This window comes from Cervus canadensis, chromosome 33 (genome assembly GCF_019320065.1).
Source record: "Cervus canadensis isolate Bull #8, Minnesota chromosome 33, ASM1932006v1, whole genome shotgun sequence".
NCBI lineage: Eukaryota > Metazoa > Chordata > Mammalia > Artiodactyla > Cervidae > Cervus > Cervus canadensis.
In genome coordinates this window covers 6,585,468-6,611,823 of record NC_057418.1, presented here as the reverse complement: position 1 = coordinate 6,611,823, position 26,356 = coordinate 6,585,468, and the positions used below count along the sequence as shown (strand labels likewise).

General features: G+C 39.1%; 3 protein-coding genes and 1 pseudogene across 3 annotated transcripts; all 4 read left to right on the top strand.

The window, feature by feature from the left end:
• The first annotated feature begins 1,633 nt into the window (after positions 1-1,633).
• Positions 1,634-2,680, top strand: TAAR5 (trace amine associated receptor 5). The gene has a single exon (XM_043457428.1). It carries the CDS (start codon positions 1,667-1,669, stop codon positions 2,678-2,680), a length of 1,014 nt encoding a protein of 337 aa, XP_043313363.1. The 5' UTR covers positions 1,634-1,666.
• Positions 2,681-6,430: 3,750 nt separating this feature from the next.
• Positions 6,431-7,472, top strand: LOC122434133 (annotated as a pseudogene).
• Positions 7,473-14,294: 6,822 nt separating this feature from the next.
• LOC122434003 (trace amine-associated receptor 7a-like) lies at positions 14,295-15,335 on the top strand. The gene has a single exon (XM_043457114.1). It carries the CDS (start codon positions 14,304-14,306, stop codon positions 15,333-15,335), a length of 1,032 nt encoding a protein of 343 aa, XP_043313049.1. The 5' UTR covers positions 14,295-14,303.
• Positions 15,336-20,124: 4,789 nt separating this feature from the next.
• Positions 20,125-21,168, top strand: LOC122434002 (trace amine-associated receptor 6-like). The gene has a single exon (XM_043457113.1). The coding sequence runs from the start codon at positions 20,131-20,133 to the stop codon at positions 21,166-21,168; it is 1,038 nt and encodes a 345-aa protein (XP_043313048.1). The 5' UTR covers positions 20,125-20,130.
• Positions 21,169-26,356: the final 5,188 nt, after the last annotated feature.

Genomic DNA, 26,356 nt, shown 5'->3' with positions numbered 1-26,356 from the left:
AATTGTAAAGCAGTAGTTACCCTCCAATTAAAAAATAAATAATAAATTGAATGGAATATATTTTAGTCATAAAAAATTTAATCTTGCAATCTGAGACAATATTGATGGACCTTGAGGGCATTATGCTAAGTGAAATAAATCAGACAGAGAAAAATAAATACTGTGTGATCTCACTTTTTATATGTAGAATTTAAAAAAACAAGCCCACAGATACAGAGAACAGACTGGAAGCTGCCAGAGACTGGAATTGAGTGAAAGGGTGAAGGGTGTCAAAAGATTCACACATCTGTTTATAAAATAATTAAGTCATGGGGATGATGACTGAAGTTAATATTACTGTACTGCATATCTGAAAGTTGCTAAGAGAGTAGATCTGAAAAGTTTTCATCATAAGAAAAATTGTGCAGTGTTGAATGCTAACTAAACTTAGTGTGCAGATCATTTCATAACATAAATATATATAAATATCAAAACATTATGTTGTTCTTGAAACTAGGTTAAGGTTACATGTCATTATGTGCATGTTAGTCGCTCCATCGTGCCCGGCTCTTTGTGACCCCATGGACTGCAGCCCACCAGGCTCCTCTGTCCATGGGATTTTCAGGCAAAGATACTGGAGTGGTTTGTCATTTCCTTTTCCAGGGTATCTTCCTGACCCAGGGGGATCGAACCTGGGTCTCCTGCACTGCAGGCAGATTCTTTACTGACTGAGCAACCAGGGAAGTCCCATATGTCATGATACCTCAATATAAGTAAATAAATTAAAAACAGCTTACTCAGTTGATTTTACTGTCGGCTTATTTAATTCTTAGAAGGTGGAGCCAGAAGTTACATCTCCCCAAGTAATGATTTATTAACAAGAATTAATTCTTCCCTGGTTCAGACTCAAAAATAATTTTGTTTTTTCTCCAGTTTTATTGAGATATAATTGACTTACAGTGCTGTATAGGTTGAAGTACTGTATAATTTTAAATTTTTTCCTTGTGAGGAGAACTCTTAGGATTTGCTCTCCTAAGAATTTCCATGTATAACATACAGCAGTGTTCATTACATTTATTATGTTCTATTTTATATCCCAGGTACTTATTCATCTTATAACTGAAAGCTTGTATCTTTTTGATTATTTTCATCCAATTCCCCCTCATCACTTATATCTCAGTTTACATTTGACAGCAGGTACGTTTTCAAAATGGAAGAGACACTTCTTAATAATTTTATACTCCCGACTGTGACATAAATGGCAACCCACTCCAGTACTCTTGCCTAGAAAATCCCATGGACAGAGGAGCCTGGTAGGTGTGAGGTCGCAAAGAGTCGGACACGACCAAGCGACTTTACCTACTTACTTACTTACTTACTTATTGTGATATAACTAGCTTTTTCTTTGAGGAAATATGTACTTACATCCTTCTTCTCTTTCTTTAAGGATGTTGTCTCCAGTACTTTTAAGAGTGCTTAGTCAGACAAACCAGGGCTAACAGAAGTAGCTCTTCTGGGACCTTGAGTCCCATGCTGTAGTTGATTTTCAAGGCACAGTTGATTTAAATCTTCCTCTAGTTCTTCCTATAGATCTCACTGTCTAGTCGTTTATCAGATAAATTTTGTTGTTGTTGTTGTTGGGGACAGGCAACCCTTCCCAGAAAGAGAAGAGGAAGAGAAACCATAAATGAGTGTGGTCCTCAACCAAGATGCTGAAGAGCGCCCCGAGACATTCTGTTACCAGGTGAATGGGTCTTGCCCCAGGACAGTCCATCCCCTGGGCATCCGGCTCACCATCTACCTGTCCTGTGCGGCAGGCGTGCTGATCACGGTCCTAGGAAATTTGTTTGTGGTGTTCGCTGTGACCTACTTCAGAGCGCTTCACACTCCCACCAACCTCTTGCTGCTCTCGCTGGCCCTGGCCGACATGTCCCTGGGTCTGCTGGTGCTGCCCCTCAGCGCTGTCCGCTCCGTGGAGAGCTGCTGGTTCTTCGGAGACCCTCTCTGCCGCCTGCACACCTACCTGGACACCCTCTTCTGCCTCACCTCCATCTTCCATCTCTGTTTCATTTCCATTGACCGCCACTGTGCTATCTGTGAGCCCCTGCTCTATCCGTCTAAGTTCACGGTCAGGGTGGCCCTCGGGTACATCCTGGCAGGCTGGGGGGTGCCAGCAGCTTACACTGCCTTCTTGCTCTACACAGACGTGGTAGAGAGAGGGCTCCACCCGTGGCTAGCACAGATGCCATGTGTGGGCAGTTGCCAGCTGCTGTTCAATAAGTTTTGGGGCTGGCTAAACTTCCCTGTGTTCTTTTTCCCCTGCTTCATCATGATCAGCTTATACGTGAAGATCTTTGTGGTTGCAACCAGGCAGGCTCAGCAGATCAACAACTTAAGCAAAAGCCTGGCTGGAGCTGCCAAGCGTGAAAGAAAAGCTGCCAAGACCCTGGGCATCGCCGTGGGTGTGTACCTCTTGTGCTGGCTTCCCTTCACCGTCGACACGATGGTTGACAGCCTCCTTAGCTTCATCACGCCACCGCTGGTCTTCGACACGTTTATCTGGCTTGCTTACTTCAACTCGGCCTGCAACCCCATCATCTATGTCTTTTCCTACCGGTGGTTCAGGAAGGCGCTGAAACTTCTCCTGAGTCGGGAGATCTTCTCACCACGGACTCCCGCAATTGATTTGTACCAAGACTGACTGAATGCAAGCTTGTTTTCAGTCACTAAGTCATGTCTGACTCTTTTGTGACCCCATGAACTGCAGCACCCCAGGCCTCCCTGTCCTCGATTATCTCACACACTTTACTCAAACTCATGTTCATTGAGTCGGCGGTGCCATCTAACCATCTAGGGATAGGGTTTTGCAAAAAGCAGGAGTGGAACTGTGAGGGTGGGCTGTGTTGTGTTGGAAGTTTGTGGCAGGCTTCCAGGGTTTGAGCAGGGGGGAAAAAGACAAACCTCTTATTCTGGGAAGAGATACAACATTCTTCTCCTTCCAGGTTTCTACAGAATGTAGGGAAAGGAGAGCGTGCCATCCTCTAAATGTTTATTGGATAATTCAAAACTCTGTGCAAATATTAATCTCCTCATGTATTACTTCCCTGAGACAATTAAGATGCAGAGGTGAGGGAAAGAAACCCAGAGGGCAGTTTTCTGAGATCCTGACCTGGTCCTGTAAGCTGGTAGCACCAGGTCAAGCTATTTTGACAATATCTTACCCCTCCCCTCATCAGTTTCCCCATCAAAAAAAATCAGGGGTTTATACTCTTCGCTCTCTAAGATGTCCTTAAGTTCAAATAATTGAGCTTTGTATAATTGAACTTTGGGAAATATTGTTTGCATCCTAATTTTGCATCACTTTTCATAATCAGATCAAGTGTTCAGACTGTCTCTTTTTAAAAATGGTCCCTTTAAAAATGCTGTCTCTCTGAAACCCAGTTGCTAAACAGGTCGATGATAAGTCAGGTTTGTTTCAATGCTCATTGAGTAAATGTATTATATTCTTGGGTGAATGTTTTCTTCTTTTTTCTTTAATAATTGAAAAATGAAAATGTGTGGCATGTTTGTAAATTAATGATGCTCCACATCTCATCATTTTAATATTTTCTCCTTTTAAAAAATCATACAAGTTAGACCTATTTTTCCAGAGACACTGGTGTGTGGATTTTCTTCCAAAAAATAAGTTATTTATGCCACATGCTTGCTCAGAATTGAATCATTCTTTACAGGAGCTATTACTAGGAAGGATGTGTCTTTTAAGTACATATTGTTCCTGTTTTCTTCCTAAATCTTTCCCTACAGGTCTCTAGTCAGTCTAATTCCATATTTCTTAGTGACTTTTTCAGATTAATAATTACTTACTTGGAAAACTATTTGTAAATTAAATTTAAGTGTCTGGAGTACAGATATACAGATGATATACAGATGCAGATACAGACGGAGACATAGCAATCAATAAATAAAGAAGTAAAAGTCATATTTTGGCAATGAAGTTAGCTAAAATGGATTTATTTCTTTTAATTTTTGATGGAAGGATAACGTTTATTGATCCCACTCTTTCATAATTAAAAAATACATTTGTTGTAAAAATATTTTCCAATATATTTTTAATGTTTTTATTTTATTTTTTAACAACAAAAGCATTTTGTATTGGGGTATAGCTGATCATTGTATTAACAATATTAACAATAATGTATTAACAACACTGTATTAACAATGTTGTGATAGTTTCAGGTGAACAGTGAAGGGACTCAGCCATACACACACATGTATCCATTCTCCCTCAAATCCCCTTCTCATCCAGGCTGGCAAATAACATTGAGCAGAGTTCCATGTGCTATACAATAGGTTTTTGTTGGTTATCCATTTAAACCATAGCAGTGTTCATGTACACACTGCTATATTCGATGTATTTTTTAACACTTAATACTTCTTTGAGAGTAATTATTTTTTCTTTTGCATTTAGCTCAAGCATTATGAGATAAATTACAAGTGAATTACAAATTCAAGTTATCTTAGTACTACAGTTTTGAAACTTTAAGGAGCTTGGAACACTGTGTCTTAGATGTAGCAATAAATATAATTTGCAAAGTATGTCAGTCATTATTTTTAAAAACACATTTTCCTCTTCCCTTCCTAGAATATATCCATACCCATTCCCAATCCATTAGGATTATAAAATAAGGATAATAATACTTCTGACTTCGTTTTTTTTGCACATAACCATTTTGTGACTTAATACATGTAAACCAAACCACTTATATATACTGTTTGCTGCTTGCTACCATTATAACGATGGCTGCATTAAAGTAACATGTCTTGCACACCTTAATCTATTCTCTGTGAGTCACAGAAGATACTTGTGGGTGTGTCTGGAATATCCATCATGTTTTAGGATGCACACATCTGTATGCCTACTGATTAAAAGTTATTAACTAAGGGCTGTGACTCAAATTCTAAGAAAACTGGTGTGAAGATGTACAGTAGGCTTTCTGAAGTTATATTCAGTTCAGGAAGTACGTGACTGTGATGAGAGAATTTGAAGAAGAACTTCAGAATATTTTCACATTTCCAGACAGATACGGGGTAATTAGTAAGAGACTAGGAGAGAAGGAGAGATGGAAGAAGGAAGATAAGAAAACAGAAAACTGACCAAGTACTCCGACATAACTAAAATCCTGACTGACTAAAATCCTGACTGAAGACACTAAAAAGGAAGGGATTTCAAAAGCAGAACTAGATTCCCTGATAAGTCTATAGTTTCTTGAAAAGTGGAACCTTTTCCCACAGATAGAGGGAAAACCGATTATGGTACATTAGCTCTGAAATCTAAACAAGCCTAAGCAGCATACTACATCATGAGCCACACATGAATGGTCTGAAGCACATACAGAGGGTCACCAGACTCACAGATCTGGAGTGGATTATTGTTATTCAAGCTGAGGGTACTGTGGACATCTTTTTTCCCATTTTGAGAAATGTCTATCTCTACCAGATAGAACATACAAAGACAATCCCAATGTACTCACCAGGTCATCTGCTTAGCATCCTGAAATGCTGATGCAATTATGCGAGAAAAAGAGTGGGGGAAAAAATGCCTGCTATTATTGCATTTAATCAAATAATCACAAAATCCTAGTTTGATAATATGGTGAATTATATTAATTGATTTCCTAATGTTAACGCAATTTCCATTCTTAGCATTGATTGAATCAAACGCATCATCTTTTTATATGTTGATATGTTTGGTTTACAAGCATTCTGTTTAGGATATTTGCATCTTTGTATACAAGTGAGATATCCTCTCATTTTCATTTTTCTGCACCCCTGCTGTGAGGCCATTCTACATCAAACAATACGTTTTCACTGGAGATTATTAAATATAAGTTTCTTCTCTCTGCTCACACCTTGCAATACAGGGACTCCCCCGTAGATATTTTGATATGGGCTCTGGTTGTTTCCTGGGGGTTTTTGTCATTAACTCCTCAGACGTTCTTGTGGGGGTGAGGGTAGTAAAGGTAACTAATAAATAACAAATCACATATATCTCACTAACTTTGACAATGAGGAATAAATCCAATATCCAGTCCAGGTAAAAAATTTTTTTCATAAATTACAATGCAAGAAATGTATTGTGGCAAAAGCAAATTTGCCACAGATTTGCTTAAACTCTTATTGGATATGGAAAGTTGTTTTCAACTATATTCTAAAGAATAAAAATAAAAAAGTAATTATTAATAGTGGTATTTATTGAGAATTTAACTTGCGTATATTATTATTTTATATGTTCTGAGCTTAAAATTAAAATAGATATATGACAGGGCATTATGATAATATCTGGTAACTGTAACACGGGTATTTAGTTAAAGAGATAGAAAACTGCTCTATTTTATGTAATTGGAAAGGGCAGAACATCTCCAGATGTTTACATGCTATTAACAGCAGCATCATGAATAGCAGTTCATCCACCCCCACAGCTGTCCCGCTCTGCTACGAGGACCTGAACGGATCCTGTGTGAAAACCCCTTACTCGCCCGCATCCTGGGTGATTCTGTACACGGTGTTTGGCTTTGGGGCCGTGCTGGCCGTGTTTGGGAACCTCCTGGTGATGACTGCCATCCTGCATTTTAAGCAGCTGCACTCACCAACCAGTTTTCTCATCACCTCTCTGGCCTGTGCAGACTTTCTAGTGGGAGTGACTGTGATGCCCTTCAGCATGGTCAGGTCCGTGGAGAGCTGCTGGTACTTTGGGTGAACTCTCTGCACTTTTCACACGTGTTGTGATGTGGCATTTGTTACTCTTCTCTCTTCCACTGTCCTTCGTCGCCATCGACAGGTCTGTTGCTGTTACTGACCCCCTGGTCTCTCCCACCGAGTTCAGGGTGTCTGTGTCAGGGGTCTGCATCAGCATCTCCCGGATCCTGCCCTCCTGTGCAGCAGAGCTGTGTTCCTCACAGGTGTTCACGAGAATGGGATGGAGGAATTAGTAAGTGCCCTCAGCTGCACTGGACCTTGTCAGCTTGTTGTAAATCAATTTTGGATTTTAATAGACTTATATTATTTTTGTACCTACTTTTATCATGATAATTCTGTATAGTAATATATTTCTTGTGGCTAGACAACAGGCTATAAAGATTGAACATATTCCTAGCTAAGTAGAAGGATTATCAGGCATATACAAAACCAGAGTGACTAAGAGAGAGAGAAAAGCTGCTAAAACTCTAAGTATAGCATTTTTGGTGATAGCATTTTTGATCTCATGGTTACCATATATGATTGATTCATTTATTGATTTTTTTGGCGGGGAGGTTTACAACGCCTTCATATGTTTATGAGATGTTTTGCTGGTTTGGTTTTATAGTTCTGCTCTAAATCCTTTGATTTATGCTTTATTTTACTCTTGGTTTAGGAAAGCAATAGAAGTTATCATAACAGGCCAAGTGTTAACAGACAGCTCATCAACCATTAACTTATTTTCTAAAGAGAGCTAATTTTCAAACCGAGGAATTTAATGATTTAATTGGAATTTCTCAGTAACCGTGGCATACAATACATTGTGTAAAAGTGTTCCATTCAGCTGAGGAGGAGAAACGATACCTCAATTTCAGCAGCATTACCTTCATGCTCTTACTTTTCTGATGAGTGAACATTTTTAATCATCTAACAGAAATATATTCAATAAAAATATTTGACACAAGTTGATGTTTTCTTGTTTCCTCAAATCTGCACGCTTCCTTGCTTCATTGTTAATGGTTTTCCTTTTCTGGGCCTCTCTTTCAGGCTGACCTTTCCTTCACTTTCAAAAGTTTCTTAGTTCCATGTCCCATGAAAGTCTTGTGTTCCCTGTCTTTTTTTCTGAACTCAGTTAACTTCGTTCTCATTTTCAGAGGCTTGTATCTTGGGGAAAGGTCTTTTGGTCCTTGAGTCAAGTCAGGGACCTTAAGAGGTCCCTGAGTCATATGCATAAGCCATTTCGGACTCAGGGTTGGACTTATATCATTTGGGGATTTCTGTAAATGTGGGCATAGCCATGAACAGGTGGTGCTATTTCCACAAGAGAGATTATCTTTTTGTGATTATTTTTCTCATCCCATCAAGTGTGTTATTTTACCTTCCAGTTATGACAGGGCAATTTTTTTCTATAAACACTATCCAAAGTATAATATTGGAGTACAGCCAGTTAACAATGTTGTGATAGTTTCAGGTTCACGGCAAAGTGACTTAGTCACACATATACATGTATTCATTCACCCCTGAAGTTCCCTCCCATCCAGGCTGCCATATGACATTGAGCAGAGTTCCCTGCACTATACATGTTCTTGCATGTATAACTATAGTTCCATACACTATATATGTTCTTATTGGTTATCCATTTAAAATAGAGCAGTGTGTATGTGTTGATCTCAAAAGATGTTTGCTTCTTTTAATTTAATAAAAATACATTTTGTGTGCATATTCCTAGTATATATTTTTCTTACGTAATGAAAATAAAATGTAACAGTGTTGGTACATTTTAGGGTTGTTGTTGTTTAGTCTCTAAGCCGTGTCCAACTCTTTTGCGACCCCATAGACTGTAGCCTGACTGACTCCTCTATCAATGGAATTTTCCAGGCAAGAATACTAGAGCGGGTTGCCATTTCCTTCTCTAGGGAATCTTGCTGAACCAGGGTTCAAACTCACGCCCCCTCCTTGGCAGGCAGATTCTTTATCACTGAGCCACCTGGGAAGCCCAATATTTTGGGGACTACCTCTTAAAGTGATTAAAACATCTCAGGAATTATTATATCTTACTGTATTAAAGTAGTTTAATATTGTTTTGCAGCATGTCTTTAAAGCTTCCAAGGTGGCTCAGTGGTAAAGAATCCACCTGCCCAAGCAGAAGACTCAAGAGACATGATTTTCACCCCTGGGTTCCGAAGATCCCCCAGAGAAGGAAATGGCAATCCCCTCCAGTATTCTTGTCTGGAAAATCCCATGGACAGAGGAGCCTGGCAGGCTACAGTCCCTGGGATTGCAAAGAGTTGGACATAACTGAGCATGAGCATGTCTTCAAGATTCCTCAACTCTTCCTTCACTAAAGATCATGTGTTGCATGGTGGGTCTTTATTAATACATTAAGCCTGATCCTGCTTTACTCAACCTCCACACTGATATCACATACTTGAGATCCATTCTCATATATATTCCTTGGGTTTCTGTCAACATAGATGGGCAGAATCCTACATGCTTCTGTTTGGAGTTGCATGTCTTCATGAGTCTCACTTCCTACCGTTCCTTTTGGGTCCTGCTAGGACTGGGTCCTGATGATGGGGAGAAGATGAGGACAGGTGTGAGGGGTCGCCCTGAGGAGGGTCCAGGTGCGTTGTTATGGCAATTACCTCAGAGGAGGACTCCACCGCTCCTTCAGACAAAGGAAGACTGAATGCATGAGGCAGTGAGGGGAGGGCTATTGCTTCTGCCAGAGAAGACTTGGCAGAATCAGAGGATGGAGGTAACCAGTTTCATTAGGACCTGCCTTAATATCACCATCCTAATTTAGAGAATCCCTTTCCTTGCTAATCAATGCCAGACTTTTAGTGAAAGAGGCTCTAGAAATTTGAGAATTCTGTTTGCCTTGTAATTCGGGGCCCTACAGATTTCAGCTTGGAGTTTGGTTTTCAGAAACTCAGTTCTGTGACTCTAGGATATGAAGAGTTCTTTCAGAGTTTTCATCAACGCTTTCAGGCCTCTTATAGAAATGTTGAGCTGGCACTTTAAAGCCTTTAAGCTAATTTTCCCCCCAAGTTCTTCAGAGCAGTTAAAAGAAACTAATCAACACAAGATACTGCTCATTTTTACCAAAATGTTTAAAGCAGCAAGAACCTGTGGCCACCCAGAGCCCTTTCTTCTGTAGGCACTTGATTACAGGTGTCTACAGATGCTAATTTGGATAAATGATTTTCCGTATTTGACCTGATTCTGTTCTCTTGATACTTGTTTCTAGCTGTGCTCCTTATATTTTGTTTCTCTATTCTTTCTTTCTTTTTGCTAAAATAACACTTTTAGTTTCATTTTTTTCCCCTTTTGGTTTTCTAACCATGGAAAGACAAAATATGCATTTGGCTAGGTAGGCTCAATATTATTAAGATGTACGATCCTTCAATGTGAGGAAACCATAGCAATTTAAAGTTTAGATGCTTTGCAGCTATTTGCAAAGCATCTAAATTCATAAATCATTGTTGGGGTGGCTGTTGCTCAGTCACTAAATCATGTCAACTCTCTGCAACCCCATGGACCACAGCACACCAGGCTTCCCTGTCCTTCACCATCTCCTGGAGTTTGCTGAAACCCATGACCCATGGAGTCAGTGATGCCATCCAACCATCTCACCCTCTGTCACCCCCTCCCCTCCTGCCCTCAATCTTTCCCAGTATCAGGCTCTTTTCCAATGAGTCAGAAAACCATACATGATGTAATTAAATGGGGAAATGAGAAATTTTACTGTCCCAGTCAAATATTCCAGTGCCCCTCTTCATAATTGTTTTAAAGACTCAAATTTTATAACAATGAACACTGCTGGGGGGTTTTTTGGGTTTTTGTGTGTGTGTGTGTGGTGTGTTTTTTTTTTTCTTTTTTGACAAGGTGGTTTTAAAAGTTTTATAAAAAATAAAGACATAAGATGGCCAAAACAATTTTGGAAAGGACAAAAAAGTAAAAGGTTTACACAACTTGGCTTTAAGATTTAAGGTAAAGTTTCAGTCAAGACAGAAGTGTATTGACCTAAATATAGAAATAGAGATCAACAGAATAGAAGAGAATCCAGAAATAAATCTGCACACATATGGTTGATTGATTTTTGACACAGGCAAATGTCATTCACTGGAGAAAGATAGTCATTTCAAGAAATGCTGCTGGAATTACTGAATATCCTTATACTACTACTCATTCTCCCAATAAATCTCAGACTCCTCCTCATAACATATTTAAAATTAATATGATGTGAGTCATAAAACACTAGCAGTAAAATTATAAAGATTCTAGAAGAAGCATAGAAGAAAATAGTTGTGACTGTGTTAGACAATTTTCTTAGACTAGAAAAAAAAAAACACTAGCCATTAAAAAAATAGTAAGTGGAAAAAAAAATAAAAAAATAGTAAGTGGGACTTCATTAAAAATAAAACCTTCTAATCTTTAAAAGACACTCTCAGGAAACTGAAAAGTCAAATATTCAGAAGATATATGCCAAAAGAACTTGTGCCGGGAGCCATTATGGGAGATCCCACCCATGACGAGGTCATGATAAAAAGACCTGACACGCAAGGCCGTTCAGGATACAAGGGACCCTCCAGGCTGTCCCCAGCCTCTACCCCACCCTGTATCCTCCCCGCTTTTCTGCTGTTGTTCTCGTTCTCTCTGTTGCAGATTCTTGTGTTGCCTGCCGAGAGCTCTTCTGCTCCTCTTTCACTGAATAAAGACCAAATTAAAACCCTAATTAATAAATCTCCTAGATGCTGGTACCCTATGAAGGGGCCAGGGATGAAGGAGATGCTTCAATTCAAACCCTTTTGCTGGCATTCTGGCTTGTTTGATAAATGTATGCTCCCATTGCAAAAAATGTTCATGATTGTTCTAGACATCCTAAGCACAGTACGCTAACAACAGAAACTATTAAGCATAGGTCCCTCCACAGGGTGAGAAAAGCTCCACAAATAATAGTCACAAATGTGCCTAATAGAAAATACTTTAGATAGAGGTTAGCTGGTGACTTCTTGCAGGTAGTTAACTTTTAGACTAAGAGCCTGTTTTGTGCTATATCTGCTGTTTTTGCAGCCCTTTGCATTTCTGTTCTGTAAAAATGTAATCCTATCTAGTTCCCATGGAGATAACGCCTATTAGAAAGAAAATAGATTAATTCCAAGAAAAACAGACATTTCTTAAGTCACACCAGGTGCAAGCCATAAAATGTTAGCAGGCCTGAAGGCCAAATGATAAAGAAGACTCTTGTAAACGAGAAATATATGGATGACATCCTGTTTCTGTTTAAGGTCAAGTTGCTGTAATGTTTTGAGATGACCTGTGTGTAAGCAATATGCACTTACCCCAAAAAAGATGTTTTTAAGGGCATAAACGGGCAGTGCAAAAATAAACTTCAGACTCAGTGCCCGAGCTTTGTCTCACTGTGTCTCTCTCTCACCGATGCCGTTCATCCTGAGGGTTCCCCTGGATCCTGATGGGGCTGGACCCCAACAAACTTGTACCCAGTAAACTCAATAATAAGAAATTTTAGAACTCAAGTAAAAATAGGCAAAATTTTTAATGGACATGTCACCAAAAGTGGATACATTAATAGCCAATAATAACATGAACAGATTCTCAATACCACCATTCATTAAATTAAAAACATGAGATGTGACTATACACCATCTAGAATGGTTAAATTTAAAAACATGTCAATAGCAAGTGTTGAAGAAGACTTGAAGAACACTCATCGATTGCTGGTGGGAGTATAAAATGCTACAATTACTTTAGAAGATAGTTTGTATTTTCTTGTACAGTTAAACGTATATTTCCCATTAGGGCCAGCAATTTACCTGAAAGAAATGAAACACATGTCTATGCAAATAATTATATATGAGTGTTCTCAGCAACACCTAATAACAGCCCTAAAGTGAGCAAGAGTCCAGATGAACATCAAAATATATATAAATGAAACAGTTGTGGTATGTTCCTACAATAGATCACTCCTTAGCAAATAATTGGGAATGCATTCCTAATATAGCCAATAAACGGATGGATATTGCACAGACAATGAACTGGGGCGTTGGAAACAGTCTATTCAATACCTTGATTGCAGGGGTGGCTACATGGGTGGATACAGTTACCATAATTCCACAACCTGTTCACTTTAAAAGTGTGAAAGTTCCAAATATAAAATATACCTCAGATTCAGAAAGCTGATTTTGTAAAATGACTAGAAGTCACTCTTCAGAAAAAAATTTTTTTCCAAGTCTAAGCTGAGTTCTGTTCTAGAGCTCTAAGAGGAGAATTTGTCAACGGTAAAATTCAGAGTATAACATAGGAATATTCACATTCCAAAAATACATTTTTCATATTATTTCTTTAATATATTCCTAACAGTTCCCATTTAGAAACAACAAAATCCCTCCCTCTCCAAAATAAAAACCTTAGCAGGAACTGCTTTTTAGGTGTACTTACTCTTCCTTCATGCATTTCATGAGGAAACATTTTGGATTCTCCACGCTCAGTTTTCCAAATCAAAATTATTAAAACTAAACCTGAAACAGTCTAGATTTTAATATAATTCTGTATTTAATCTCTTTATAAAAACTAGAAATGTAAAAGCTTAAGAACTTCTTTGAAAGACTTCTAGTGACAAACAGGAATCAACAACCTGTAGTCCTTACAAAATGAAAATTGAGTCACCCATAATTAGTCAGAATAAACAACGTGGTTTTCAAATCTTGAGCAAGTTTTTAAGGAGACTATTCCCATTCCTATTTCATGAAAAGGTCAAGCGTCATCAGGAAATTAGTAGGGCATAAAATTATTTTTAGCATAAACACAATCATGATTTAAAATTTTCCTTTCTTTCTACACCTTTCACTATGGGGATACATTCTTAAGTGCTTTGGGTATTGGAATCATTTGGCTCCTTTCCTAAGGGGATAGAGTGTTTTGGGCATTATCCTTGCTCTGATAAATTAGGAAAAGAGTCCTATAAAAAGTAGCATTTGAATAAGCATCATATAACAGCTTCTTGAAGACCAGCACTTCTCAGACATAAAGTACCAGGTAATGCAAAGGAATACATTTTTTTAACTTAAATAATTTAATGATGAAAGTTAACTGTTTATGCATTTGGAAGTGAATTATTTTACAAGATGGTATGAATCACTCTCTAAACATGAAAATAAGGATTTGAGGACTTCGCTAGTGTTCTAGTGGTTATGAATCTGCCTTGCAATGCAGGAGATACGGGTTTGATCCCTCGTGGGAGAACTAAGATCCCACATGCTTCAGGGCAACTAAACCCATGCACTGCAAATGCTGAGTCCTCAGGCCACAACCAGAGAGTCCATGCACTGCGACAAAAAGTCCCACATGATGCAACCAAGACGCTTCACAGCAAGTAAATAAATATATTTATTAAAGAAGAAAATAAAGGCGGGCACTTGCAAAGATATGGAGACAGAATGTGCTGGCAATTACTAACATATTGTATTTCTCTCTCTTTTTTTTTTTAAGGACTTTGAAAACTGGAATGACATCCTGGGCCATAGAGGGTGACAGGTTTCCAGGTATCAAATCATGAGAAGAGAATCATGAGCAGTCCGTCTCCTTCTGCCGCTGCTATGCCGCTCTGCTACGAGCACCTGAACGGATCCTGTGTGAAAACCCCCTACTCGCCAGGTCCCCGCCTCATCCTGTACACGGTGTTCATCTTTGGATCTGTGCTGACTGTATTTGGAAATCTCCTGGTGATGATTTCCATTCTCCACTTCAAGCAGCTGCATTCTCCTACCAACTTCTTGATCGCCTCCCTGGCCTGTGCGGACTTCTTGGTGGGAGTGACTGTGATGCCCTTCAGCACAGTGAGGTCCGTGGAGAGCTGCTGGTACTTTGGGCAGCGTTACTGTCAACTCCACTCTTGTTTCAATGGGTCATTCTGTTATGCATCCATCTACCACTTGTGCTTTATCTCTCTGGACAGGTACACTGCCGTCTCTGACCCCCTGGTCTATCCAGCCAGGGTCACTGTGTCTGTTTTTGGCTTGTGTATTGCCTTCTCCTGGCTCTTTCCCATTATTTACACTTTTTCCCTTCTTGGCACAGGAGCAAATGCAGCTGGCCTGGAGGATCTAGTAAGTGCTCTCACCTGTGTGGGAGGCTGTCAAATTGCAGTCAATCAGAGTTGGGTATTGGTGAATTTTCTATTATTTTTCATTCCCACCCTTGTGATGGTAGTTCTGTACTCCAAGATTTTCCTCATTGCTAAACAGCAGGCTAGACAAATTGAGAGTCTGAGCAATAAGACTGGGCGATGCTCAGACAGCTACCAGGACAGAGTGGCCGAGAGGGAGAGAGAGGCTGCAAGAGCGCCGGGCGTTGCGGCGCTGGCGTTTCTGGTCTCCTGGCTGCCTTACTTCCTAGACTCCATCATTGATGCCTTCCTAGGTTTCATCACTCCCACGTATGTTTATGAAATACTGGTTTGGATTGCTTATTATAACTCAGCTATGAACCCCTTGATTTATGCTTTCTTTTATCCCTGGTTTCGAAAAGCCATCAACCTCATCGTCACAGGCAAAGTCTTAAGAGAGAATTCCTCAACAATAAGTTTGTTTTCTGAGTAGGTTCTGTTCTTAGTTTGGGAGAACTGAAAATAGACTCACGTTGGACAGATAATGAGGAGAAAAAAGCTGATAGTAAAAGTGAAATTTTTGTAATATAAAATAGCTAAATTGTAGTTCAACCCTGACTCATATGCTTAAATTCAAGTTCGTAATTCTTTGGTAAATATAACATCAAAACCTATTTGTAATGGGGACAACACAGCTTTGGAGCCAGAAATGCCTGGAAGGCAATACCCATTCTGCCGTTGGAACACTTGGGTGATCTTAGGTGATCTTGGGTGGCTTGGCTCTTTCTGAAATTCATGGTATTTCTCTGCCCCCTCGTAGTAGTCACGACCAAACTTAGGAGAATACAAGTGAAGGACCTAATACATATTTGTTAATATAAATCCTTCTTTCAGTTACCTTATATTAGTTCAACCTCTGCCTAAATCTTCTGCTTCTTCCTTTGCATTATTTTTCTATTAAAATGTAAATACAGCCACTTAGTGACGTGGTGCCTCCTTGCCCAGGGAGGGCAAAGCAGCGGGTCTGCTCTGTTAGGTGTTGAGATCTGTGGTTCCCACATTGTGGTTTCAGAGTCAGGTAATATCAATCAAGTGATCACTCTGTTAACTATAATATCAATTCAGTTATGTCCATGGGAAAGGTAATTTGCATCATAACACTTATTTATTCAGTGAGCTTCTTCCTTATTAGTAAGTCTGCTCATAAAATTATATTAGAGTTTAGAACCAGTTAGCAGATGTTTAAAGCAGGGTTTTAAGACTGTCATTCATTATGTTACTTTATTTTCAGATTAATTTATTCCATATTCATTTAGTTGTATAGTGTTCTAAAAGTAATTTATAGTGGATTTTGAGGATACACTTGAAAGCATAACTTAAAAGTGTGCTCAAAAGAAGAAAGAAAACTGAAGTGAAGGGCATAGAATGAAGCCAAGACAGAGGCTGTGAAATGCATTTTCTTATGACCCACAAACTCAGTTCTAAGGCAAAAAAAAAGAAATGAATTAGTTCTGCAATTAACAGTGGATAAATCAAGCCAATTATTTCAGAGAATTACTCTTGATACTAAGACTGGAGGGTTCTGTGTGTCAATTAGACTTCAAAATTTTAAAATCAGATTATGATATCTTCAGGGCAGGAGAGAATATACATCAAAGTATTCTTGCTATATTTTAAATTTTTCTAGCTTGACGTAAATCAACATTACCTATTAGCACATTATTTCTGACTACCATTACACAAATACTTTGAATTGGTAAGCATTTCTAGAAATAGTGTATTATTTCTAATTATACTGTTTCTGGAGAAGGAGATGGCAACCCACTCCAGTATTCTTGCCTAGGAAATACCATGGACAGAGGACCCTGGCGGGCTACAGTCCATGGGATCACAAAGGGTCGGACCCAACTTAGTGACTGAGCATACTGTTTCTATCTGATTTTACAGATAATTAAAGGCACCCTAGCCTGCATGGTATCAGTTTATACACAATTTTTCAGTTCTAACACAGTGTAATGAATTTATTTTGATTCCTGTGGTTTCAATATAGTAATTTTCCTATATAATCTTGTTTTGCAAGCTACTGATGGAATGCAATTTATGTTTCGATGCTGGACAAGAAAATTTAAGCGTAACGTACTCCCTGCCCATTTTGTTGTTCAGTCACATCGGCAGGCAGATTCTTTACCCCTGATCCATCTGGGAAGTCCTTTTTTTTTTAATGTATTCATTTTTATTTTTTTATTTTTTCCCCCAATTATTTTTATTAATCAGAGGCTAATTACTTTACAATAATGTGGAAGTCCATTTTATATACAGAAATTGTGTGTATGTCAACCTGTCTTCCAGTTTATCCCTCCACCACTTATACCCTGGTAACCATAAGTTGTTTTCTATGTCTGTAACTTTATAAAATACCACTTTTACTATTAAAAAGACTAATGTATCAGGATGGTGGTTCTTAGAAATGTGGGTTCAGAAATAATAAGAATGGTGAAAAATTCAAGGAACCGACAGATAATTTCTGAGTGTTAACTTTGCCAACCAAGGACATCGCAAAAAACAACAACAGCAGCAAGGACAATCATATATACTTTGCAATAATTTCATAAAAGAAAAGTGTGCTTTACTTTGGGAGGAATCTAGCTCCTCACTTTACAGAGATCTAGGGGTCAGTCCAGGTTTTACACAGAAAAAGCTTCAGGTTTCCCACCCCATCCTGCTTCTAGACCACAGCTAGACCTCTATCTGTCCCTCTTTCCCTCTTTCTATACTTCTGGTGTAATATTTCTTTCTCATTAAGTTTCTCTATGCTAAAAAAAAGTATGAAAACCCCAACTATAGTTCCATTCATTTCCTATTTCCTTTCTCTGAGTATATATTCTATTTGCTGTTGTTGTTTTTAGTTGTTCAGTCGTGTCTGACACTTTTACAATCCCATGCACTATAGCCCACCAGGCTCCACTGTCTGAGGGATTTCTTAGGCAAGAACACTGGAGCGGGTTGCCATTTCTTTCTCCAGGGGATCTTCCTATCCCGGAGATAGAACCCGCATCTCCTGCATTAGCAGGCAGATTCTTTACCACTGAGCCACCAAGGAAGCCCATATATTACATTAAAAGTCTACAAAGTTGCAGCAGCATTTTGGGTTTATTCTGTTGGCAGGAACTTTACTGTCTGCACCTGGCAGTCTAGGCGGTTACTGCTCTCTCACACAATACTGCCTTTCACCGTCGTAATACTTCCCCCAATTTTTATTCATACATCCACTTATCTGCTTACTTGTTGAAGGTTTGTTCTCCTTTCAAGACTGAAAGTTTCATGAAGAAAGGGGTCATGTCTATTTCGTTCATTCCTTTGTACCCAGCTCCTGGCACTCAATAACTATGCCTTGGATTAAAGAATTAATTACTGAATAAATTTAAAATAATGGAGGGAGATAAAGTTATTTCTGTACCCCAAATGACAGGTGATACTTGTAATACTTGTGATCATGTGATCCTTTTTTTTGCCTAGAATCATGGTTCTAAGTAAGGCAGATCCACTAATATATTGGGTTCAGACAGTAAAGAATCCGTCTGCAATGTGGGAGACCTGGATTCGATCCCAGGGTTGGGAAGGAAGATCCCCTGGAGAAGGGAACATCTACCCACTCCAGTGTTCTGGCCTGGAGAATTCCATGGCCAGAGGAGCCTGGAATGGACAGAGGTGTCCGTGGGGTTGCCAAGAGTCAGACCCAACTGAGTTCATTTCAGTCATTCCTCTCTGATACATTTGCGCCTCAGAGGACACTTCTCAGTGTCTGGAGATATTTTTGGCTTTCATAATTAAGGGGATTTTACTGGCATCTAGTAGCAGGGATGCTGCTAGATGCCCTTTGATGTACAGGACAGATGCCACATCAAAACTTATCAGAACTCAAATGTCAATAGTGCTGAAGCTGAGAAAGCCTAGCCTACACCTTTGTCGACTTAAGTAACTGATTATTTTACAAAATCAAACTCTCAGAATGCATTAGGAAGAATCTAAGAGATCAGTAAGAGTATTTTTTGTGTGTGTGATTAGGAGTCAGATGACCAGATGAATTAATAATAATTCCTATGGCACAATTCAAAAGAACAAGTCCAGATATATCTTCAAAGTCAGTGGCCCTACAGTGACCAGAGTCTGGAATCCTTGAAGAAGCCTGGGTAATACTATCTTTTGCTCTGCCCTGTCCTGACATTCCAAGGGTGGGAAATTACCAAGAAATGTATTGCTGTGTTTCAGTTTTCTGTTCATTATTCCTTTGTTGAAATTTTTTAGCACAAAGGACAGAAAGTTCTACCACGTGGATTCAGAAACAAATGTGAATCACTCGGAGGGTTTAATGTGTGGACTCCTCACGTGGATGAGGAGACATTACAGACCCACTTCCAACGATGTCTTGAAAAGAGAACACATCTTTTCTCTAAGAGCACGGACAGTCGTAGTAGTTCAGAAATGTGGACATGTCTAAATACCATGGTGGTTTTTTTTAATGTTTTCCTGAAATGTAATTCATCCGTCTCAAGTTGCTCACACTGTATGCTACCTTTCCTGTTAGCAGGCAAAAAAAAATTATTCTTATTGGGAGAGAGAAGCTAAGTGTCGACTCCCAGTGCCTGTACCTTATTATATCTCTGTAACAAAAATCCAAGAAGGTGGTCACAGCAGGACTAAATATAGGGGAAAAGTTCAAGTGTGAGAAGAAAAAAAATCTTGAGCTCAAGAAACATAATGACCTAATTAAAATGGTTGTTTCTACAGTAACTTTCTGCACACTCACTACTGAAAATAAACTTCCAAGTTCACACCTCACACTACAGGGATTCCATCTAGGGATTTTCCTATTGATGGCGTTTATATATCTGGGAGGGCTGTATGCTTTAGGCAGTAAGGCAGATAAACCTAACAGGAGTTGATGCTATAATTACTTCCCATATCAGTGCCTGTGGCAAAGAGGAAATCTGAAGGTAAAAAATTTTTTAAAGATATGTAGGACCAAAAGGAAATTTTATCAAATTCAGGGATCTGAGCTTTAGTTAGTTGAAATTCACTCCCAGTGACTTTGCCTGATGTAAATTTTTTGCATTTTATTCTGTTACTGAACTTAATTAAGATTTCTAATAAAAAAGGAAACTTGAGAAAACAATAGTACTAATGTCTGATAATTTCCTCAGGCATCCTACTGTATGTATTCCCCCAGAAGCATTGAAAGTCCGTGGAAATCAAGAAGGACAGAATTCTCTGAGTGTAAAGGGCAGATCATGAGCAGCAACTCGGCCCCCACCGCAGCTGGGCAGCTCTGCTACGAGCACCTGAACGGATCCTGTGTGAAAACCCCCTACTCGCCCGCATCCCGGGTGATTCTCTACACGGTGTTTGGCTTTGGGGCTGTCCTGGCCGTGTTTGGGAACCTCCTGGTGATGACTGCCATCCTGCATTTCACGCAGCTGCACTCACCAACCAATTTTCTCATCGCCTCTCTGGCCTGTGCAGACTTCCTGGTGGGAGTGACTGTGATGCCCTTCAGCATGGTCAGGTCCGTGGAGAGCTGCTGGTACTTTGGGCAAAGTTTCTGTGCTTTGCACACATGCTGTGATGTGGCATTTTGTTACTCTTCTCTCTTCCACCTGTCCTTCATCTCCATCGACAGGTACATTGCTGTGACTGACCCCCTGGTCTATCCCACCAAGTTCACGGTGTCTGTGTCAGGGGTCTGCATCAGCATCTCCTGGATCCTGCCCATCACTTACAGTGGTGCCGTGTTCTACACGGGTGCCCATGAGAATGGGCTGGAGGAACTGTCTAGGGCCCTCAACTGTGTAGGAGGCTGTCAGATAGTTATAAATCAAAACTGGGTGTTGGTACATTTTCTATCCTTCTTTATACCTATCTTTGTGATGCTAATTCTCTATTGTAATATTTTCCTTGTGGCCAGACAACAGGCTAAAAAGATTGAAAATACTGGTGGCAAAACAGAGTCATCATCAGACAGTTACAAATCCAGAGTGGCCAAGAGAGAGAGGAAAGCAGCTAAAACCCTGGGCATCACGGTCATAGCATTCATGATTTCGTGGTTACCATATAGTATTGACTCATTAATCGATGCCTTTATGGGCTTCATAACCCCGGCCTATATTTATGAGATTTGCTGTTGGTGTACTTATTATAACTCAGCCATGAACCCTTTGATCTATGCTTTATTTTACCCTTGGTTTAGGAAAGCCATCAAAGTCATTGTGAGTGGTGGGGTTTTCAAGAACGGTTCTGCAAGCCTGAATTTGTTCTCTGAACAAATGTAAGTCATTGGGTTGAGGAAGTTAAAGGTATCATCATATTTTACAAATGAATGAATTTTTAAAAATCAAGTAAGATTGTTACTACAGAGAAAACAAATTGCTTTCCCAGTTTAATTGGATAAATCAATGCGTCAGTCGGTTAGGATGTACACTTCCCTTTTGCTTCTCCAAAAATATTTATTTGACTAATAAATGTTAAACCCATTATTAGCTGCTGTAGAACGCACCATTTCCCATTCCCTGCAGTCATTCCCACCTTTTCTCTCTTATTCCATTGACTCTTCCCTTTGTTACCTATAAACATATCTGTTCCCTTTTATTTCCTTTCCTATTTTCCTTACAAACTGATCTACTCATTCCCAATTTATCAAAAATTTCTCCGTGATTAACTTTCTCCAGTATGCTACTTTTCTTGCTTTGATTACTTTCCCAGGGAATTTTTTTGGGATGCAGTTAAAAGTATCATGTCTAAGTCTGCATGGTGTCTGTGTCAGGGATTGGCTTCAGCATCTTCTATATCCTGCCCCTGGCATACAGTGGTGCCAAGATGTACACAGATGTCAGAGATGATGGGATGGAGGGATTAGTAATCGTTCTCTGCTTAGTAAGTGATTTTCAACCTGTTTAAATCTGTTTTGGATATTGATAGAATTTCTATTATTGTTCACACCTGGCTTTGTTAAGATGCTACTGTACAGAAATATTATTCTTATGGTTAGAAAACAGACTTTAGTCTGTTTCAGTCTTTTTAAAGATGGAAAATATTACTAGAAAATAAATTTGTTACCAGGGACTTGCAAGATCAGAGTGGCTAAGAGACAGAGTAAATCAGTTAAAACCCTGGGCTTCACAAGGTAGCACTTTTGGTCTCATGATTACTTGATGTATCTGATTCATTCACTGATTCTTCTTTAAGTTTTATCACACTTCATACGCTATGAGATACTTTGTTGGTTCAGTTATTGCAAATTTCCCTAAATCATTTGATTTATGCTTCATTTACCATTGGTTTGGAGAGCAATAAAACTTAGTAAACTGGCAATATTGAAAGACAGTTTATGAATTATAAAATAACTTCTAAAGCCTAAATTTCATATCGATGATTTGAAAAATTTCAAGTTGATCTGGTGATATATTGGAAATTTCTGTAGTGATTATTGCATGAAATAACAGACTTGAAAATGATCATTCAGTTGAAGAGGAGACATGGTATCTCAACTTTAGCAGCTTCACTTTGATACGTTTACATATTTCGAAAAGTGAACATCCTTTGAGCATTTGATAGAACCATGTTATTTAATAGTGGTCGACACAGGGGTCATAATTTCTAGTTTCCTCAAATCTTTACACCATCCTGCTCTGTCAGTTGTTATTTTCTTCTTTCAAGCCTGTTCCTGTTTTACCTTTCTTACCACTTAACTTTTTTTTCATTTTCATGTTTCTTCCTTCTCTGTTCCCTGTTAATGTCAGGTGGTTCTGTGGACTCAGTCTGCAATTATTTTGAGCAAATTGATTCTTGGGGTCCAGTCTTCTAGAGCTCCTAAAGGTCTCTGAGATGTATCCATTGGCCATTTCAGACTCAGGATGAGATTCATGTTTTATTTTTTTAGGAGATATTTTGTAAATGTAGGAATAACCATTAGCCAAATGGAAGCCCAGTTTCTATCATAGTTGCATCCCTTTATGTAACCATTTTCTCATTTCATGAAGTTTGTTGTTTTACCTTCCAGCTCATGATGGAGAGCAATTGTTGGTTGTTTTTCCTTCTATAGGCACTACTTGGAGCTTATACACTGTTCATGATAAAAAATACCACTGTTATCTATGTTATTGGAAAAATGTGTAATTTAGAACTGTTGTTGTATAAAAATTTTTGAAAAATTCTTAAGGATCTTGCTTCATGTATTTCACAAAATCCAAACTGATTTCTTCCAGATGCTAAAAAACCAGAAGAAAACATATATGTATATATTTAATTTATTGGTAGAATCATGACAGAAAATCCATATGGACTCAGGCACTTAATTTTTAAACGTCAAAGAAAAAGAATACCATGTTAAGGAAAAGCAGACAAACTTGGAGAAACTATTGGCAGCATGCATGATGAAGAATTAGTAGATTTTAAAAATGTAAGAGCAATTTACACAATAGAAAGATGGAGGCAAATGTCCCACTAAACAAATAAACAGGAAATTTTACAGAGGTGTGGCTAATAAATACATTTAAATGTCCAATGTACAAATAATTTTAAAAGTTAGTTAAAATGTAATAGAGTTTCATATCTCAAATTGGAAGGACAGCATTGAAAGGATCATTAATAGCAGATTAATTAGATTCTGAGAAGTTTAGCATACTGCTGAGAGTTGGGCATGTTCATATACATATGGGAAAAACACAATTTAGTATCTCTTCTCTTGGAGGAAAATTAAGACATTTATGTAAAATTTCAAATCACATGTCACTTGACTCTGTACTTCCATTTCTGCCAAGCAAGCCTAAGAAGATAGAGTCAGGCAAGGAAGGAAACATGACAAGGACATTCATTGTGTATCTCTCAATTATAGATTGAAACAAACTAGGCTTGACATGGTGCAAATTAAATCAATTATGTTCTACTTTTGAAATGAAACATTATAAAACCATTAAAAAGAACAAATGCCCTGTAATATTTGTAACATGTGGTAAGACATGTAACATTGTAACATGTGGTAAAACAACCACAATATATTTTTTTTCACTAAAATCAAAAGAAAACAGAAGCAAAAAAATCTGATCAAGATTATAAAACAATATATGGACTAGGTCCCCATATTACACTTTTACCAAATGTAACTTTATGTATAACAGGCAGTGTCTGTGTCTGGGGAGGGGGATTTACTTTGTAATTTAGCTTTATCATTTTAATGTTTGTGATTAAAATACATAGGTTAAAGTTGATATTAATCATACCACCTTTATTTTTATTGAAGCATCATTAGCTTCATCTGTGTGTTCGTTTGTTTTATGTGGGGGGGAATATCTTTTGAGAATATATTTTTGGTATATTTTTGTCTTATCTAATGAAACTATGACATAGGTACATTAGTATATTTGAGAAACTGCACCTTATATAGATAAAGTATCTAAGGAATTATATCTTAATATTTTAAAGTATTTTTACGGTTTTCTTTCAGCAGATCTTTAAGATGCTCCAACTCTTCTGGTATATATTAATTACGTGCTTTCTTTAGCAGCGATGGAAGCTACCAAGAGTCATGGTTCAACATTCCACTTGTGCTTTATTTCTGCTCTTCAGGTCATTTCTTGAAAAGTGATAATCAGGCACAGTAGATATGCTGAGTAGATGCACATATTTTCAGGGAGACTTCACCTCCCAGCGAGGGTGGAAGGAGCGTTTCCCCTCTGGAAAGGGAAACGTTGCCCACCCTGCCCCTTGTTTAGTCGCTAAGTCTTGTCTTTTCTTTTGTGACCCCGTGGACAGAGGAGCCTGGCGGGCTTACAGTACCTGGGATTTCCCAGGCAAGAATACTGGCGTGGGTTACCATTTCCTTCTCCAAGGAATCCTCCTGACCCAGGGATCAACCCACATCCCTTGCATTGGTAGGCGAATTCTGTAAAGCGTCTGCCTGCAATGCGGGAGACCAGGGTTCGATCCCTGGATCAGGAAGATCCCCTGAAGAAGGAAATGGCAACCCACTCCAGTACTCTTGCCTGGAAAATTCCACGGACAGAGCCACCAGGAAAGATTATAAGTCTGCCCCTTAGAGGTAGGAAAATGCATTCCTCAGAAGACAGACCTCAAAGAACACCCACAGATACTAGTGTGAGACCAAGCTCTCCGAAGATGGATGACACTGTGGGGATAAAGGTCACAATCCCCGTATTTACTGGGGTATTTTTCTTGTACCTGGTGCAATGTGAGACTCTAGGTAGATTTAAGGGTATTGCAGAAAAATAAATCCTATCTAGCATCCCTGAGCAGGTGGAGTGAAGATTTGTATCGCTCACCACGGGTATTTCATGTCCTCGCCCCTCCTGCCCTCTGACCTCTGCAGAAATCCAAACAGCCGGGCAAAACGAGGGGGTGAGGTCAGGTTGTGCGCAGGGCTCCTGGAGCGCACGCCGGCCCCACACTGCGCCTGCGCGCTACCGCCGCTCTCAGCCCTGCGGATGCGTCCAGCCCACATCTCCCAGCCTCAACACACACCTTTCTCTGCCTGGGAAACCCCTGTCTGTTTTTACCTTATATCTCCTAGACCCTCTTTATAGTCACCTGCTTGGGAAAATTGCCTGCGGATACAGTTCCCCGCTTCGTTGTGGTGACCCCCATTGCACTCTCTGTGTCCGACCGTCACCACATTGAGTTGTAATAATTACTGGTCCACACGTTGGCCTCTCACATGGAGTTGAAGAAGTAAGATAAAGTATAATGGATGATCTTTGGTTTATTCCAAAGTCTTTTAAGTCGATAGACAATCCACCAGGAGGAAAGAAAGATTTGGAGCAAACTGGAACACTCATAGCTTTCTGGTGGGAGTATACAATGATCCAATTACTTTAGAAGATAGTATATACTTTCTTGCAGAGTTAAACCTACACTTCCCAATATGACAACCCCAAGCTGAACAGTCTGAATATTTATTAACTGGTCAGACACGCCTGAGCAACTGAACAATAGCAAAATACAGATAAAATAATTGTGGTATATTCAGACAATGGAATTACATTTAGCAATAACAAGGAATGAGCTGAAAGTGTACTCAGACATGGATGAAACTCACAGACATTGACCTGAGTGAAATAAGCCAGACACCAAAGAGGACAAACTTTGTGACTCTTTTCATAAAAGATTTTTAGGCCTTGAAAATTAATCTCTAGCCATAGAATGAAGATCCGCGTTTTCCCCAGGACAGGAGAAAGGAAATGTGTGGTGAGATTAACTATAAAAGGGCCTGAGGAGAATTGTCACGGTGTTGCTTTCTACCTTGGTTGTGGTGGTGAATATAAGGGTGGATACATTTATCATGTCATCCATCCGTGCGTGCTAAAAATGTAAACTTTTCAAATTTATTTTATGCCTCAGTATGAAAAAGCTGATTTTTAAACATAGAAGTCATTCCTCAGAAAAAGTCATTGTATTTGTCCAGTTTAGGGCTGCGCTGGGTCTTGGCTGCGGCGCAGGCTTTTCTCC